General features: G+C 43.0%; 1 protein-coding gene across 1 annotated transcript in view; it reads left to right on the forward strand.

Moving 5' to 3' along the window:
* Positions 1-1,896: 1,896 nt before the first annotated feature.
* Positions 1,897-16,968, forward strand: part of E(Pc) (Enhancer of Polycomb) — a 59,416-nt gene continuing 44,344 nt past the window's right edge. Inside the window, exons 1-3 of the mRNA XM_089548240.1 lie at positions 1,897-2,387; positions 8,483-8,642; positions 13,149-13,294. Coding sequence (XP_089404366.1) covers positions 2,235-2,387; positions 8,483-8,642; positions 13,149-13,294 — 459 coding nt within the window. The 5' untranslated portion in view covers positions 1,897-2,234. The remainder of the gene's footprint in view (positions 2,388-8,482; positions 8,643-13,148; positions 13,295-16,968) is intronic.

Here is a 16,968-nt window from a genome sequence, read left to right on the forward strand (position 1 = left end):
CACAGCTGGTCGCGAAGTGTGGCAGTCGTAATGGGGATACGTCTACTTAGGGCAAGTAGTGACCGCAAATCCGGATCACGAGAGCGAAATAACTAGAAGAATAAGAATGGGGTGGAGCGCATTTGCGAGGTTCTCACAGATCATGAATGGCAGTTTACCAATATCCCTCGAGAGAAAGGTATACAACAGCTGTATCTTACCGGTACTCCCTATGGGGCAGAATTGTGGAGGGTAACAAAGGGGGTTCAGCTTATGTTAAAGACAACGCAGCGAGCTATGGAAAGAAAAATGATAGGTGTAACGTGGGTGAGGGAACAAACGGAGATTAATGACATCCTAGGTGAAATCAAGAAGAAGAAATGGGCTTCGGCAGGGCATGTAATGTGAAGGGAAGATATAACCGCTGGTCTTTAAGGGTAACGGAGTGGGTTCCAAGAGAAGGCAAACGTAGCAGGGCACCAAAAAGGCGGTGCTCTGAACTCTGCGCGATTAGAAATAAAACTGCAAAACTCACCTTACTGGCGTAATTTCATTCCGATGTAACAATAATTTTGCCTTCTTAAGAGCCCAAATAACTTTATAATATGCTTGTTTTCAATACGGAGTGGCAAGATTATGAAGACGACACATGCATGTATTAAATAATAGGAGGGCCTAAATTTGAATATGTGCACGTGACCCAAAGTGCAACAAAATTTAGTCCCAATCGGTGCAGCGAGAGCCAAATGTAAACACTTCTGCGTGGGCAGAAATCGTGATCGTATAATTCGCACCGCGTGCGCACACAAACACCGTAAACCGAATAAACGGAACGTTTTCTCCGTTGGTTCCTAACGTTGAAGACATAACGCTCAGTAATTAAGGGACGTTAAAGAATGTCAACAAAACTCCTGCCAAGGTACCAGATCACTTTATAAATATATTACGCATGCAGCTGCACATTTTCAGAATTTCGTATTATTCCCGAAGCACAAGAAATTCTGCGAGCGAGCCAGGCGCTAGCGTTCTCGCCGTATACCGCGAGAAAGAGAGGGTCACGGACTTACGCACCGCTCCGGCCGCCCTAAGATTCGTTGGCGGATATATTGATTGTTCCCGGAGGGTATTAAAATCTGCGGTCACAATTCGTTCTCGTATATTTCTATTTGTTTAAACGTGAAACACTGGGTTTTAAAGGCACAAACAGTAGCAAACTTATGCTTCATATTTGTGTACAGAGTTTGAATGAGCATTCACGAACTGCGATCGACTAGTAAGATCGCTGAAAGAAAAACAAAAGATGCTTGCCCAACCGAACATGGGGGCACTTCAGCGCACTCTTCGGTCAAGCGTATTCAACCAAAAGGCGCGGAGAATCAAAACAATCGGCTTTTGATCGGGCAATGCAAGTACGCCTTTCACGCCCGCCGCAGTTCCGCTAGGGAGAATACTTCTGCGGCATCGACAGCAGCTAGCGCGAATTCCCCAGGAATCGGCGCGAGGCGCGGTTCAGGTTTACGCGCCTTGCGTTACGTTCCAAAGATGGCGCCACCGCCGAAGCGCGCTCAGAAGCGCTCGCTAGCGCGGGCGGGCGCGGCCGCGCGATGGCCCGTAGGAATATACAGAAAAAGAAATCTCATGCGGGTTCGTAAGCACGTGCATAGTCTGAGGTGACATTATATTAAAATATTACCTTGTACAGAACAAGTTACGCTTTTTACTCGAAATGTGCGACTCAAATAAACGTAAACAACATACTTCGTGCGTGACGCTACTCCACGACGAAGTTTCTCAGCAAAACAAAAGTGATATAATATTAAATTCTACCCAAGTACTCCTTCTGAATAACCTAAAACACTAATATTTTGTTAAGAAGCTTTCTTGTCGTTATTATTTCGTAGGAAGGGGATTAAAAAGTTTGAAAGTTGATTAAAAACAACATTTACGTAGTTCTCACTCTGTGTAACAGATGTCACTACGTGCATCGTCAACTTCGAGGAGGTTGATGGGATTGCATGGCTGTCGTCCGCCATGATGGTCTTCGAAAAATTTCCTCTATACCTTCGAGTAAAGCGCTTATTATGCATTCTTCATGGAGGTGAGATACCCAGCTTCACCATGGACTAAATTTAGAAACTCTACTCTTTCTAATTGAGCCATAAAAACCCGTTTACACGGGTTTTTTGGACTGCTATCAGCCTTGCAATCGCGTGGCCTCGTGGTTCTCTTACGAGGACTAAGAACCACTCGCAAAGATGAGCAAGCTATCGTTCCGCGCTCGGGCGCTCGACGCCTCGAAGCCCATGCCCATATACCGGTCAGAAGAAATCCCAGATCTTCCGGATTTTGCTGCGATCAACAGAGCAGTGCCTCAGATGCCAACGGGAATGGAAAAAGAGGAAGAATGCGTGAGTACATTTCACAAAGAATCCACTCTCAATCCTGATTGGTCGCTGACATGCAATGGCGGGTGGTTAAATCTCTCTCCGGTGTTTTGCTCTGCACGTTTCGCGTTAAATGCCGTTGTATCGTGGACTGTGTCTGTTTACTGGAAAGCACGACGTGTTTTTATAGTGTATTTGATCGTTTGCGCAGTTTGTTGTTTACATTTGGTGCTAGAGCTGCGCGCAAACGGGTCTGCGCGGTCGTTCAACCAAACGTGGTGCTCTCTCTGTGTCACATGTGATTCTGAATTGACTCAGGTTGTTTTGATGTAAATAAACCACGCCTGGCATTTATTTCGATCGGTGATGTTACGTTTCGCTCATCTCTGCGATCGCCCTGTGTTCTTTGCGCTGGAAACTGTCGGCGGTTTTCCCCTCAATAAGCGCGCACATTTTAGCGTTATCGTGAGTGCAGTCTTTAGAAACAAGTTTGTTGGACGACTGTCGAAGCATCATTTGACAGTATTGTGTAGATTTAAGCGCTAGTTAGGTTAATTTGAGTGTGATAAGTGTTTGCTGTTTCGTGAAAGCAACTGTTAACGGTCAGTGTATCGCCGATTTCACGGTCATGACCAGCTGCAATGCTTGCTTGTTTGTTTTGGTGAACGTTCCTTTAGTAGCATGCATCCGTAATTCTTTTTATTCTTGACGGAAATTTTTGGATGTTGGATAATAACGTGGAGGGCAGTGTCGGCTTTGCTTGCCGGCGTTGTTTACATTAGTAACCAGTACACGTGTGTCCCATTTGCTACTGCTCGCTGGTTTCGTGCGCATCGGCTTTGTTTATACGCTCGCCTCAGGCACTTCATTTTATTTTTCTGTTTTAATTTTGCGTTGCGCTAAAGATTGACTTGTGTTGACTTGTGTATTTTCACATATTGAGACCACATCACTACTAAAGTCTCGGGCCTGCTCATAAGCATTGATTGTTTATTTATACGATTAAAGAGGAGGCTGAAAATTTATCAACATATGTGAAGCTAAAAGGGCCTGCGACAGCTAGCTGCTGCGTGATAAAACGACGATTTGAAGTTAACTGTTTCGTTTACAAAATTTTATTTCTTTGGTTGTGAAAGTGATTTTTTTTTATATAGGTGCCGAGTATCAGCACACAATATTTCTATGCCTCACACATATTTTACCTTGTTAGCTTATTGCCGTGCTGTCATATTGAAAACGTTTGTGTCTGTAGTTTTTAATATATGTAGTTTAATCTGCTTGAAGGAAGGGCTGACAAGGCAGCCAGTGTTTTTTTTTTGCTAGTTTTGTTCTTTACTCATTAATTAATGACAGAGGTGCAAAAATTTGGTCTTTGTACACAAATTGTTTAGTGAGCATCACCTTGCTTTCTTTATGTACAGAGTTTTGAGTGCATTCGTGAGAAAATTTAATTTTGGAGGAATTTAATCCTCCATTTACTATTGTCATCGCATTCTGCCTCATTCCAATACGTCTTGGCACGTGCTGCTGACTTTTCATGGGGGTGCAATTTATTAGTGGTCTAAGTTTTCTTATCCACACAAAATATTCACTTCAAATGCGTTAAAATCTCCTTGGTTCTTTAGAATAGAACACTGAAAACATCTTCGAATTCCTTGGTAATTACTCCATCCAGATTTTAATTAAAATCTATGGAATTTTAGCATCAGCGGAAAAATTTTTTTTGTGAATAGACACACTGTGTGTGTATAAGCATTGTGTGTCTTGCTTTTTAATAAAAATTGTTCAGCTCGGCATTTGGTCAATGCTGTTCATATGCTTGCCTGTATTGTAAGTGGATTTTTCTCCCTTTTCTGGATGCACCTATGACTGCATTTACAGAAACGGGCAAATCAGAAATACTTTGTGTAGTATGTAGCTTGTGGCGTGCTTGAATGCATACCTGTAGGGGAGTTCAATAACAGTGCATGCTCAGTTTCTTTTTGTTTGCTTGTTAGCTGAAAATGTCTCGAGATAGTACCACATCAATAAATTTAAACCAAGCAGTGTTCCAGCTTTTGGGGACATTTTTTGTCGTTGCATGTCATGATGAGGCTCCCATCAAGAACCACATAGAAAGCACCATATTTTGGCTTGTATGGAACAAAATTTAGATAACTCTGACAAAGGGTCATATTTTAACTGCTTCCCGTTTTGGACAAGCCTACACCTACTACACCAGTGAGAGTTGTTTATGACTTGCTGAACTCAGTGATACAGTAAAAGTTAGTTTAAAAAAAATGTCCATACTCTTCTCCTTTCCTAGAAGTGAAGAAGCCCCCCTCCCCTTTATAAGTGTGCCAGCTCTCAGGCCAACTTTGATCACATTTTCTATGTTGATCGCATTGTTAATGTCCCCAGCTGCTTGACTGAGACGTAGCTTCAGGGTCAGGGCCCACTTCAGTAGCATCCTCTGTGGCCAGCAGAAAAGAGTTCTTCGTTATGATTTGTCATGGTTTCACTGTGAACCCTATACAGCTATCACAGTAAAAAACGTGCATGCCCAGAAACGCGTCATGATAAATATGTAAGACTGAAATGGTATTGCATTGAGGGCCAAGTTGGTGACATAAGGAAAAGAAAAATGAACTGTTGGAATTGTTGGAAGAGGTCTGTCTCTTTTTTATTATTATTATTTATGCCTGACAATAGAAGAGAGGCATAACGTCAGGTGCTCGTGCTAGGAAATGTTCATCAAAGTGAAACATCTCAAAACTATCATGTCAAGAGGTATGAGGAAAATAAGAGCAGTGCAGAAATTATTGTAATGAGCAGTCACATAATGAAAGATCTACAGGAGCTCTTGTAAGTTGTTGGAAAGCAGTTCTTTACCAAGATTCTCAACCCGTTTGTGTTCAGAAACACACTTTTATGTTGAAAATGTATCATAGAATATTTTAGTATGTACAGTTGGCCACACAAGTTCTTGAAACATGGGAACCATGAAAAAAGCTATATTTTTCTAATTACCTGAAAACATGGTCCAACACTGAGGGGTCCATGTGCAGAGCACAGTTTTCAGTTTGTAGTTTCATATTAGACTATCAAGAAATTAATTTTGGAGCACCTTAACATCAGTGTCTATGCATTTCATTAAAACTTTTGAAGCACACAAAATTTATTTTAATCCCTGTGTGCCATGGAAAATTGAGAAATAGTGTGTGCTGAGTGCAAAAAAGAAGCTCAGGGATGCTGGTTTTGAAGGAGGAGAGAAAGAAAATAGTGCATAGCTGTTCAGTTTTCATTTATTGCTTTCATTTGCCCCGTGTATCTGCCAAGTCTCATTTCCAATGTGGTTGAGTCTCTTGTTGTGCAGGCATATGCTGTAGTGTGTGTGTTAATGAAATTCAGAAATTTCTATACTATTTTGTCGTAAATATTCACTCTATTTGGCTGCAAATGCATGGTGGTACCAACTCAAGGGCTTAATTTTTGTGAGCTTCTGTTTTTTCATGACTGTAGATACCTTTGAAGTGATTGATACAAAGCTAGAGCTTGTTTTAGTAATATGAAGCATTGTTGCAATTGTTGGGCAGATTATAGCTGTAAAAACAGTTACCTCTCATTTACATTCCGATGCTAATTGTCCACTTGAATATTTCTTCTCACTTCTGCGGTATGAAAGTGGGCAATTGCTACCAGATCTCCATTTGTGTGTGATGCCACTGTAATTGGGAAAGCATGTTATGTTCTAGGAGCCTGTAGTGTTAGGGACTTGTTGAGGGGTGGGCGTTTGTGTGCTGCTCATATTTTTCGTGAGATGTCACATGTGTCAGGCCTGAACTGGGTGTTTCTGTGACTTTTAGCATTTAGCTGCGTCCATGAATATGTTTGATACTTCTCTTTGCTGCAGTCTGCGTTGGCCTTATTCATTATTTTGTGCTTGGAAGCGCGCAGAAACATAATTAATGATTCCGCTTACTACATGATGCCATTTCTCTTTCTTCTACAAAATGGGGCAAAGGGAAGCGAGTAAATGTTTTGTGGGGATTGCTAATGGTAAAGTGCGCCATTGTTAGAAACCCTGTGTGAAATTTCAATGAGAAGTAGAGCTGTTAAAATCCGACCTCTGCTTAACTTGCAAACTTGGGATGCTTATAAGGATCGTAAAGGGCAGTGGGAATATGTCATTGGTTGTTTTTGTCTTTGCTTGAGTAACGAAGGCATTGTGGTTGACTGTGTTTCAGGTTCATGTTTAAAAACTGAATTTCGTGCGTCACTTATTCAGAGCTGTGGCACTTAAACTCATTGCCGTAGTATGTGATCACACATAGTTGTTCTGCAACTTGGTGAAACAGGGGCATTTAATTATTTCTGCTTGAAGTGAGGTCGCCACTTCTTGTTTTTCTTAGTCGCATGCCAACTTGGGCGTAGCGGCAAATTTCACATTCAGTGCCTGAATGTGATTCAAACAGTGAGGCTATCCAGTTACACCTACGAGAGCTTAGTGGCATTGCGTTGTAAATCCCGTGATAATGATATCTGTAGCGCTAAATTATATATGGTACTGCAATGTGTAGCTGAGGAGCTTGTGATGAGTGAAGTTAGCTATGCATTAACAGTTCAGCTTGGTTGTCTCTGCAATAGGACTCTTTAATTAGCTTGCTCCTGAATACGTTGTTATTCCACCAGGTGTGTATCTGTTTCAGTATTGTCCAAAGCCAGTTATTTATGACGTTTTCTTGCTGGCTGTGATGTTTTCGGTAGCAAAGTAGTTTCCCTGACATAAAGCACCGTAATGGTTCTTGGATTTTAGTTGTTCCTGCATTGTTGATGTTGCCTGTAGGCTCGTTTATCCGTTTGTGGCTGTTCTACAACCAATACATTTAAAAAACACCAGTCGCAGGCTTTTTAATATGATGGTCGTTAATTGATCCGTTACCTAGTTTGTGGTCATGTGCTAACATTCATGTTAAAAGCAAGCTTAACTTTATGAGATTCTCAGCCAGCTTACATCTCTCTACCCCTGGGCCCTCTATGCCAAAGTCTGTGCATGCTTTCCCAAATTTTCGAAAGCCATTTGTTATCGGTAACCGTTGAAAATGTTTTTTTTCATCATGCACATAATCCTGTGGAATTATGATGGAGCTCAGCAGTTTTTTTTTTTTTTTTTAATGCTTAGAGTGACCAGATTTTAGAATATGCTTTGTCTAGAATGTGCCTTGCAGTTGGCTTGACAGTTCAGTGGGTTTTTGTGTGCTGTTTCCATATACGGTAGAAAACCGAGAAAACATGAATGTGCTACTGTGTACATGAGATATTACTCAGCTGTGTTGGCCATACTGCCTCCTGGTATAATGATAGACTTCCCCTTTTTTTTTTTTGTTCTCATACTATCAGGAGGTGGAAAATATCCATCATGTGTTGAGTTTCTATTATTACAAGAAAATAACAGCAAAGTAGCAATTCGGTCCTGGAGTCACTGAATAATGAAAGGCTGGGTTTTCCTTATTTTAGGATGGTTTTTTAAAGCTCACTATGCATATATTACGGTGCTGCAATCTGACATTGCCTTCAGCATGAAATATAAATGAAATTAATAGTTTATATTTTTATATCTCCTTTTGTAGCATGTATTATGTAAACATAAAGGCAAAATGCTTATTTGTCTTATTCATTAGACATAAAATACTAAGAAGTGGCATGGCATTTAGAATGCTTTGACCTGTGAAGCAGGAACCAGTTTCAAGTGCAATGTTTCTCAGGAGCAGGGGTTCTTGCTAAAAACAAATATTGCATTTCGATCAGCTACAAACGCTACTTGATTGTGAAGGCCTAATTGTTGTCTGGATATTGTAAGATTTTGTCATAAGCACCCATTTTCTCCTGACTAATATATGCCTCAATGTTCGAGCGCCATCGTGGCAAGAAGTAGCCAGGTGTCGGGATTGGAAGCGTGTACTGCTGCTGCTTCTCTTTCTAGTATGTTCCGGCCTAAAGCATCTTCATGTCAACTTGATTCCTAGCTATCCTGAGTTTTAGAAAGTTGGATGAGTTTTAGAAAGTTGGTTGGCCTTTCCTGTTTACATTTGCTTCTGGCTGTGTCTGAATAATTGTTTTTTTTTTGTTCCACTTCGCAGGAACACCACCTACAGCGTGCCATCTCAGCACAGCAAGCATTTGGTCATACGGGGGAGCTGGTCATTCCCACTCCCGAAGTGTACACCATCGACGGTGACCTGTTTGACCAGCTCTACCCTCCAAATTACAAGCTCTCGAGGCAACTCATACACATGCAGCGTAAGTCCACTTGAGCCCTTCTTGCACATTGATGCCTTCATGGATGACTGTGTGGCAGTATTCTGCTGTGCACTGTATTTTTACAACATGGTGTGCTCGGTTCCGATTAGAACGGAGTGTTATGTAAAGTGAAGTGTAGAACGAAGCAGGTTCAAAGACCAGTGAACACAAAGCTGTGCGTGCAGTTCTGTGACATTTAATTGTGAAACATAACTGCACAGGGCATTGCAAAACCATGCGAAAAGCAATGTGCTATGCACACTAAAAACACTTCGCACTGCACACAAATGCTTAGCACCATGATGCTGTGTATAACACCTGTGCCTTGTTGAAGCATGAAATACGTTATTTCTTGCGTGAAATGCGTTCCTCTGCTGCACATATTGCAAGCAGAATTGACCCGTGGGTTTGTGCAAGTTACTTCTGCTTTATTTTAAGTGTTTCAAAGCAGGCTAATTTGGAGTGGGAGGATGGAAACGATAAGTGTGGCACCCTTAGGTGAGCCAGCTCAGTAGCTTTGGCATTCGGCTGCTGATCCCAAGGTCGCAAGTTTGATTATGGCCGTGGCGGCCATATTTCGATGGAGGTTAAATACAAAAATGCCCTTGTGTTGTGCTATGTCTCGCTTGTTAAAGAACACCAGGTGCTCTGATGTAATCTGAACCTGTTATGTGTTGCTTTGGGATGTTACACACCAGAAATCAGAACCCTAAGTGGTCTAAATTACTCCACTATAGCGTCCCTCATAGCCCATGTGTCGCTTTGGCACGTCCACTCTACCACAGTTCACAGTTCTCCTTAATTTTGTTCAGCCATATTTTCTGGTACTTTCGTATGCTAGATGAGAGTGCCGTACTTCAAAACTGTTGTTTTTTGGTGCTACTGTGTTTTGGCAGAGTAAATTTTTTGGTGTGGCTGGTGTCGCTTGATTTTCGTCAAAGTGACCAAATGAGCGCAAAATGAAGAGAAAAGAATGCACAGCACTGCGTGTGTATCTCTCATTCATTTTTCATCAATTCTAGCTCTTTGTTCATAAAAAAATTCACCCTGCAATTGCTTCAAAACAGGTGTGGCATCGGCAGATAATAATTTGTGTTCGGCTTGTTTTGTAGCAGGTGGGCGCTATTCATCAGCTGGACCTGTTATGTAATATTTATTGCAAGAAGCTTTGCTGGGATGCTTGTATTCTTGTATCAGATGCATTGTATTCGCCTACTGCTTTCACTTGAGGTGTGCTTATCCAGGAAGGGGTTTATGAACTTATGAAAAGTATGCAGGGCAGGATATCTTGAAACAGAAGTTTAGTGGAAAGTGAAACTGCAGATCTATTCTAATTTTCGTGTCTAATTTCTAATTTTCTAATATTCTAATTATGCCTTTAATGGAAATGAGTAGTATGAGAGGTACTCATCAAAATCAGCGAGGCCAGGTTTGATTAAAGCTTCAGTTTTTCAGTTTTTCTTAGTTGATAGCGATAGGTTTATCCAAAATTATATTTGCAGGAAACAGGTGTTTGTTTAGGTGCATGTAAGTTCAGGTATATGTGCCAGTATAGGTTTTACTTGAGGTAGCCAGTTTAGTTTGTTAAGCTGTTCTGGCTTATTACCCTGTTAGTGTTTTATAGTTATTGAGTTTATTTTGATTCAGGTGCAATTTCCTTGTTGAGTACAAATGTGCACAGGCATGAATGAACCATGCCTGAAATTCAAATGCAGAACCTGGCCTCATTGCCTTATGAATACAGCTGCACACACCAAAGCTGCAAGGAAATTGTATTTTTTCGGCATTTGTGGACTAAAAGCTTTTGTGGCATGCATGTATGCATTCATGCATTATTCAGCACTGCTAGCAGGTTTGTAATTGCTGAGCCCTATGCCCTGTGTATTTCCTCCTTTAACATATAATATTTTGTATGCCGGTCGACAGCATATCTGTGCAAATTTCCATTTTCTCCATCAGTGCAGTAAAGTTGTTTGAAAGCATATAGAACAATTCCATTCTTGGTCTCTAAATGCAAACAAAAGCGTGAATGGAAGCTTGTATTCAGCAGATAGGTTTGAAGTGAATGCCCTGAGCATGTTTGTTAACTTGTACTTCTAGTGTCTTCAAACACAGTTGCATTTTCTTGCAACTTTCCCCTCCTAAATAACTTATCGTTCATTGTATCAACCTGAGTATCGAAATTGCTGGCGGTCTTGCAGTAATCTATGCAAAGAAGTATGCATGGCATCCTCGTGTTTCCTGCTGGATGCTTGGCTTGACCATGTAGTTTTGACTTTTGCTTCTTGGTGGAGGTGCACATATTTATTAGATGCAAGGCGCGTGATGGTCTTAGTTGCTTATGTGCGATGCAGCCCAAAACAGTGTTTTGTGCGGGATTTCATGTTTCCATTGATGCATTTGGAACAGTTTGTTGTTGATACGTCATACACTATCACATGTGAGAGGAGAATTTAGCTCTGCATCTTTTATTCAAACCTGCCGTTGGTGTGCCAGCTGAAATGTGTTTCTTTCAAGTCTGTTATAAAAAGTTTGTGTGGATGCTTTGCATGGCACCTTATGTCTTTGTGTGCAGAAGGTAATTCCAGTCTTTATACCTAAAAGTGTTGATTGACAGTGTGATGGATAACACCACATAACTTTGGATGGATAACACCATCACACAAGGCAATAACGAGGCACCTTAGTGCCAGGTCCATGGCTGTGCAACGTTTTTGGTGAGTGCTTCAGTGTGTTGAACATCATGGAGTACAAGTCGGTGACTAAGCCTAGTGTGTTTGGAGTCACTCTTGCTTCTTATCACAGTGAGAGACGGCGGACTGTGGAAGTTGTGTTTCTATAGTGTCTACAGGCCACCAAGCAGCACAACAGGTTCAAGTTCAGTGTGTTCCGAAGGACTCTGATCAGCCGTCGTCATACGTACACTGATGCAAAGCAGGAGAGCAGCTCTCTGCAAAGAAACAGGCCTCAAAGTTCACAAAGTCGATGTTTTTGATATCACACCCCAGCGACAAGGAAACAGCTGTGTTCCACAAGGAGAAAGTAGGAAGTGCATTACCACCTAGCAGAGAATGCGGTGACAAAGGAAAAATGTATCGGAAGGAACCACCAGCCTACCTTCCGTGCGCTGTGGTGGCCGGGCAAGTTTCCGAGGACTGCAAAACTACTGCAAGAACATATTCACTTCACTCCAAGGTGAACATGATGCAGGCTGAAGCTGTGAAGGGTACTTCTGGTCGGAAAGAACAGTGAGACTCGCTTTGTGCATGTTTGATACAAGTGCAACAGACTCGCCGACCATATGAGTGGATTAGAAGATTTGGTGCACACCTTCAGCTGCCTGCTGAAACTAGACTACGGCACAAGCAGGACCTTCGCCACGTTGAGTGTTGTGCCCCTTGTGGAAAATTGCAGCAAGCCTTCTACCCGCGAACTGTATGGCCTGTGTTCCACCTGACATTGTTTTCAAGCACCTGAAGCACTGGTTGTTACGTGTGAAACAGTTATACAGTTCTTCTCAGTTTACAGGTGGTTGCCTGCTCAAGTTTGCGCTAACAGCTGCTGTGGCTAGGTGATGACCATGGTTTTTTAAGTGCGCGTGTGTGTGTTGTGTACCTAAGTGGAAGTGGTGGTGCTCTGTTTGGGATGAAGAGTGGCAGCCCTGAGACAAACACACCGTCATACAAGAATAGCAGCTAGACCAAGGAGAGTGTTCAGCACTGCTGTAGTGTGTGTGACAAGGATTCTGCACCCCTTGTTGGAACAAAGGCACCAAGGAAAAGCGACGAATGAACCGAAATGATTTAACGACCTGTTTGTGGCTTCCTGGTGGTGCTTTACACGATGGGCCTGGCCTGGCCTTCTTGCCTGGCCTGGCATCTAGGGGGGTGCCATTGTGCATGTTGCAGTGCTTTTCAATTTTAGCACTACAGAACCGAAGGTCTTCACCGGCTCTCGGGAGTAGGCATTGCATTATTTGTGGTCCCAGCATGCCACTATAAAAGATACGATCTTAAAAGGACAGCGGGAATGCGTATGTGCAGTTTATGAATTGAAAGGCCATGGTAGCGATGTTGACCTCGGACTTGTATGTGAAGATGCAGGCTTTGAAGTTATTAACATAGGCATGGAATTTGAAACTGCCTAGTGGATGCTGTGCGACTTGCCCTAATATCAGCACTTTCTGGCCGTCATGGTTGTGTGCATTTCGCGGACGTCATACCTGAGAAGGACCTAATGATTATTAGAAATGTTGGTGCTGTTGGGGCTTCAAAAATCTAGAAAATTCTGTTCGAAGCTTTAGAACGTTCTTAATTCTTGTGTTGACTGCGACTGTTGCATGCTTTCGAGCACATTTCAGCTGTACACTTAGAAATCATTATTTCAGTGTTGTTTTTTTCCTGCGTCATGTTTAATTTGATCGGTGCTTTTGTTAGCCTCCTTTTCACATTTCATTCTTCATAGTAGTGCCTGCTTTAGCTAACACGGTATCTTTTCTCTGCACAGCCTTCGCTATGGATCAGGACATCCCGGACTATGACATGGACTCTGAGGATGAGAAATGGCTCACACAGCAGGCGAAAAAGATGGAAATCAACCACTTACAGTTTGAGGAGATGATGGATCGGCTAGAAAAGGGCAGTGGGCAGCAGGTTGGTCACTTTGCACCTCCTCTTTAATGATGTTTGAAAGTATGTAGGACATTGTTTCAATGCGGTGTAGCACAGTGGCTTTCACAGTTCTATCTATAACTTGTGCCTGCTGTCAGTTCAACCTCTGCCATCCATAGCAGTACTACTGCCATGGCATGCTAGATCTATGTGAGACCTGTCGCAACTTCAGTGTATAGTTACAGTGGCTATACTCAGTGGGAACTGCTCATAGAAGCTCTTCACATTATTGTCATAATGCGGGGGGGCTTCTCCATTTGGGCCATTCTGCGTCATGGGGATTTGTAGACACCATCTTGTGTCATAGACAGCAAATTGTGCCTTAAAAAATTACTGGCGCCATTCTGCACAGTGCAAAACCTTGCGCACAAAGAAAAAAGGATCACCCAAGTTTCATCTTTTTCCTGCGAGATTTTTGCTTTGCTGCGGCTTGGCTGGAGCCGTTTCTTTTTTGAAGCGCAGGTAGTGCATTACCAATGGATGCTTAATACTGCAGTGGTACATAATAGCATGTGGAATAACTAGTGGCATAGAGGAATTTCCTTCCTCCATGGCCGACGGCAACTGTTGTTGCATATGGAGACGGGCCAAATATCATGAGAAAAATTGGAGGGGACAAACCTTAGCTGTATCTTAAGGTTATGAAACTATAGCGTCAATGGGTTAATGCCCTATATCCAGAATTTTTCACTTTGACTTTACATTCATAGATCCCTGGGAGTCCCCATTTGACTCCTGGTGCAGTGGTGCAACAGTTAAGCGATGCGCCACTGCCCTGTGCTGCCACTGGTGTGGCTTGTGCGACCCAGATTGCTCTTCCTGAGCAACCTCTTGAGACCAGTCATTAATTGAACTGCCACATGTCATAGGGGTCAGTTTGCTCACAACCCGGTGGGAAGGTGACTGTAACCTATACTGTACGCTTAACTGGCAGGTGTGAAAAAGCGCTGGTGATGTTATAAATGAGGTCTTATTAGCATTTCAACAGTTTTGCTGCGTTTGAAGCAACTTGGTGGCCTTCCTCTGCCGCACAAGTTCGCTCATATTCTGCTCCTTTATTTTGTCAGTACAGAGACGAATAGAAATTGCTGGTGTTCACATTACAGTCAAACCCACTTATAACAAACGTGAGAAAAGAAAACTTCAGAAAAGCATTTAATGACAGGAACAGGGCCTGCAGGAAGAAATCTGTAATCATTCAGCTTTGTCTGCTTCTCAGCAATTGAGTTCACATATCTCTGCAGGGCGCCTAACTACTGCACATAGCCGACTGGTAGATCTTTAGCAGGAATGAAGTCCTGAATGGACTTAGTCACACATGAGGCCTTCTGGTGGGACACAGCTTGCATATGTTACTGTTTAGAGTCATTGTCCGTGCCGGTGACAGCCGCGATGATGGCCTCATCGGTGAGGTCTTCATTTGTCTCGACTGCATCATCGATGTGCAAGAGTTTAAGTCCCAATGTGCAACGATCATGACCGTTCACTGATAACCAAAGCTTCATCATGATTGCATCGTTGGGAGTTTGTGAGCCTCTGCATCACTGGCATCCCAAGGGAAGCCCATTATCCTGAAGCAGTTCTTGGCTGTGGAGGAGCTGACTTCTGCTCATGCACCACAGATGAGCTGCTTTCAGTGTCCACAAAGAAAGGTCCAGATTCAGCACAAGCCTGCTCAAGAAGTGTCAGTGCCTTGAAGCTCACAATTACGCCTGCATCCATTGTTCTTTACACTGCTGTTCTCCGGGGCCAGTGCCACCTTCCTGTCTTGTTGGCGCATCCGTTGATAGAACTCAACAGGCCACTCGTGAAAAAGCTCACGTGTTATTCAGGCTTTCTTGTTGTGGCAGTAGCGAGCTGTAATTTACGAGGCAGCACAGAAACAGCAGGGATTTTTCCGATTTGCCTATGATGAAGACAGGGAACTTATCGCTCCATTCTATATTGTAATAGAGGAAAACAGTCACACATATCTTGCTGTGTGTGTCTTGGATGGAAGCATCTGGAGGAAGAGCCAAGTCTCGTCTCAGTTGTATGCACACCGGTGCGCACATGCTTCTCCAATCTAGAGCAGCATTTCTTCCAGCCACTTTCGTCTTGCATCGACGTCAAGCGAGCCGGCTTCACCCATGATAGCCTTGTACACAATTCTGTGCCTTTCCTCAAACCGCTAAATCCTGTCACCACCTGACTAGTGTTATTGAAGGAGGTGTCCGAAGTACTTCACCCTTTCTGCAAAAATAGGGCCACTGACTGGCAGGTTCATCACTCTGGCATTCAGAAACTATTGGCAGAGACCGCCTTCTACATCTTTATAAGCCGCATACAAATCCTTTTCCACCTGTCATCCATGGCACGGCTTTTGCTTTCAGGCAGCTTGTGCATGGTGCAGATGATGGTCAGTATTATCGGTTTTGACAGGCCATACTTGCATTCCAAGTCACACACCTTTTGACCTTTCTTGTGGTCTCTCATAGTGCTGCACCTCACTTCCAGTAGTAGTGCCGTATGCTTCCTCTTCTGCAGCAGTTGTGTCACGCTTCGTGGTGGTTGTACAGGCGGACCCTCCAGTGTTATTTGAGCTTGCAGGACCGAGGGAATGGCGACTGCAGACAAGAGAAAACCCATGCTAACAACACACCGCATGCATCTGATTGATGGAGAGCATGTGGTCAATGCAGGGATTGATGCAACAGCTCACCTGCCCTCAAGATGCATGCAGCCTGCGAAGGGAAGGATGTGGCCAAGTTAACGAAGAATAGGGGAGAGTGGGGTAGTGTGTGCGTTCTCACGGCCACCCGTCATGCAGAATGAAAAAAAAAAAAACATGCTGGCACATTTTTTTTACTAGCGGCACACCCTCAGAATCATTAATAATGAACTGCTCCTCCTCGTCTACCCTGGCGCAGGGGAATGTCTTCATTTTTTTTCCCCCTCTGTGACGCCACTGCATGCAAGCATCCCTGACACTCCTGGTGTCTCCTTGCACATGATCACGGGCTCTTTTCACTTTTGCTGCATCGGCTCGATACTTCAGTTGGCTCTGCAAGTTTACGTGCGTGCGCTTTTGTGTTGCTGGCGTGGTTTGGCTCATGTGGTTGTAGTGTTTCCCTATTTTGTTTCTTTTAAAGTTGGCTCTCAGTGACCAGATTACATTGTCATTACCGATAATGTGCTATGACAGCATTGTTATAAGTGGTTTATATTACCATGCATAGGAAACTGGTAAATCTGGTGGTACCGCAGTATCCATCGTTAGATCCGATATATTGTTCTAACTGGTATTGTTTTAAGTGGGTTTGACTCTAGTTAAATTGTTTCCATAAACAGGAATAACAAATTGTTGTTTTCTGATCTTTGGCAAGTCTTGGTAATGGATGCGAGTTGCATGTCTCTTTTCTACGTGTCTATACTTCGGTGTTCCTACGCATCGTAAGATGTGGACATAACCACTTACATCAAAGAAAGTTATGGAGGCATGACAGTGGGAACAAAATCTTTGTAGTCATGCACCGACATGATGCTGTTGTTAGAAAGGCTGTGTAAACGCGGAACCTACAGTCATTTTGTGCTGTCATCTATGCTGAAAAGACCGCTTACCAAAACGTGGAAAGCATGTGCGTTAGTTTGTCAAGCTTGGTAGTGTCTTGTTTTCT

This window comes from Amblyomma mixtum, chromosome 6, assembly GCF_055824585.1.
Source record: "Amblyomma mixtum isolate Tamu chromosome 6, ASM5582458v1, whole genome shotgun sequence".
In the NCBI taxonomy this organism is placed as follows: Eukaryota; Metazoa; Arthropoda; class Arachnida; order Ixodida; family Ixodidae; genus Amblyomma; species Amblyomma mixtum.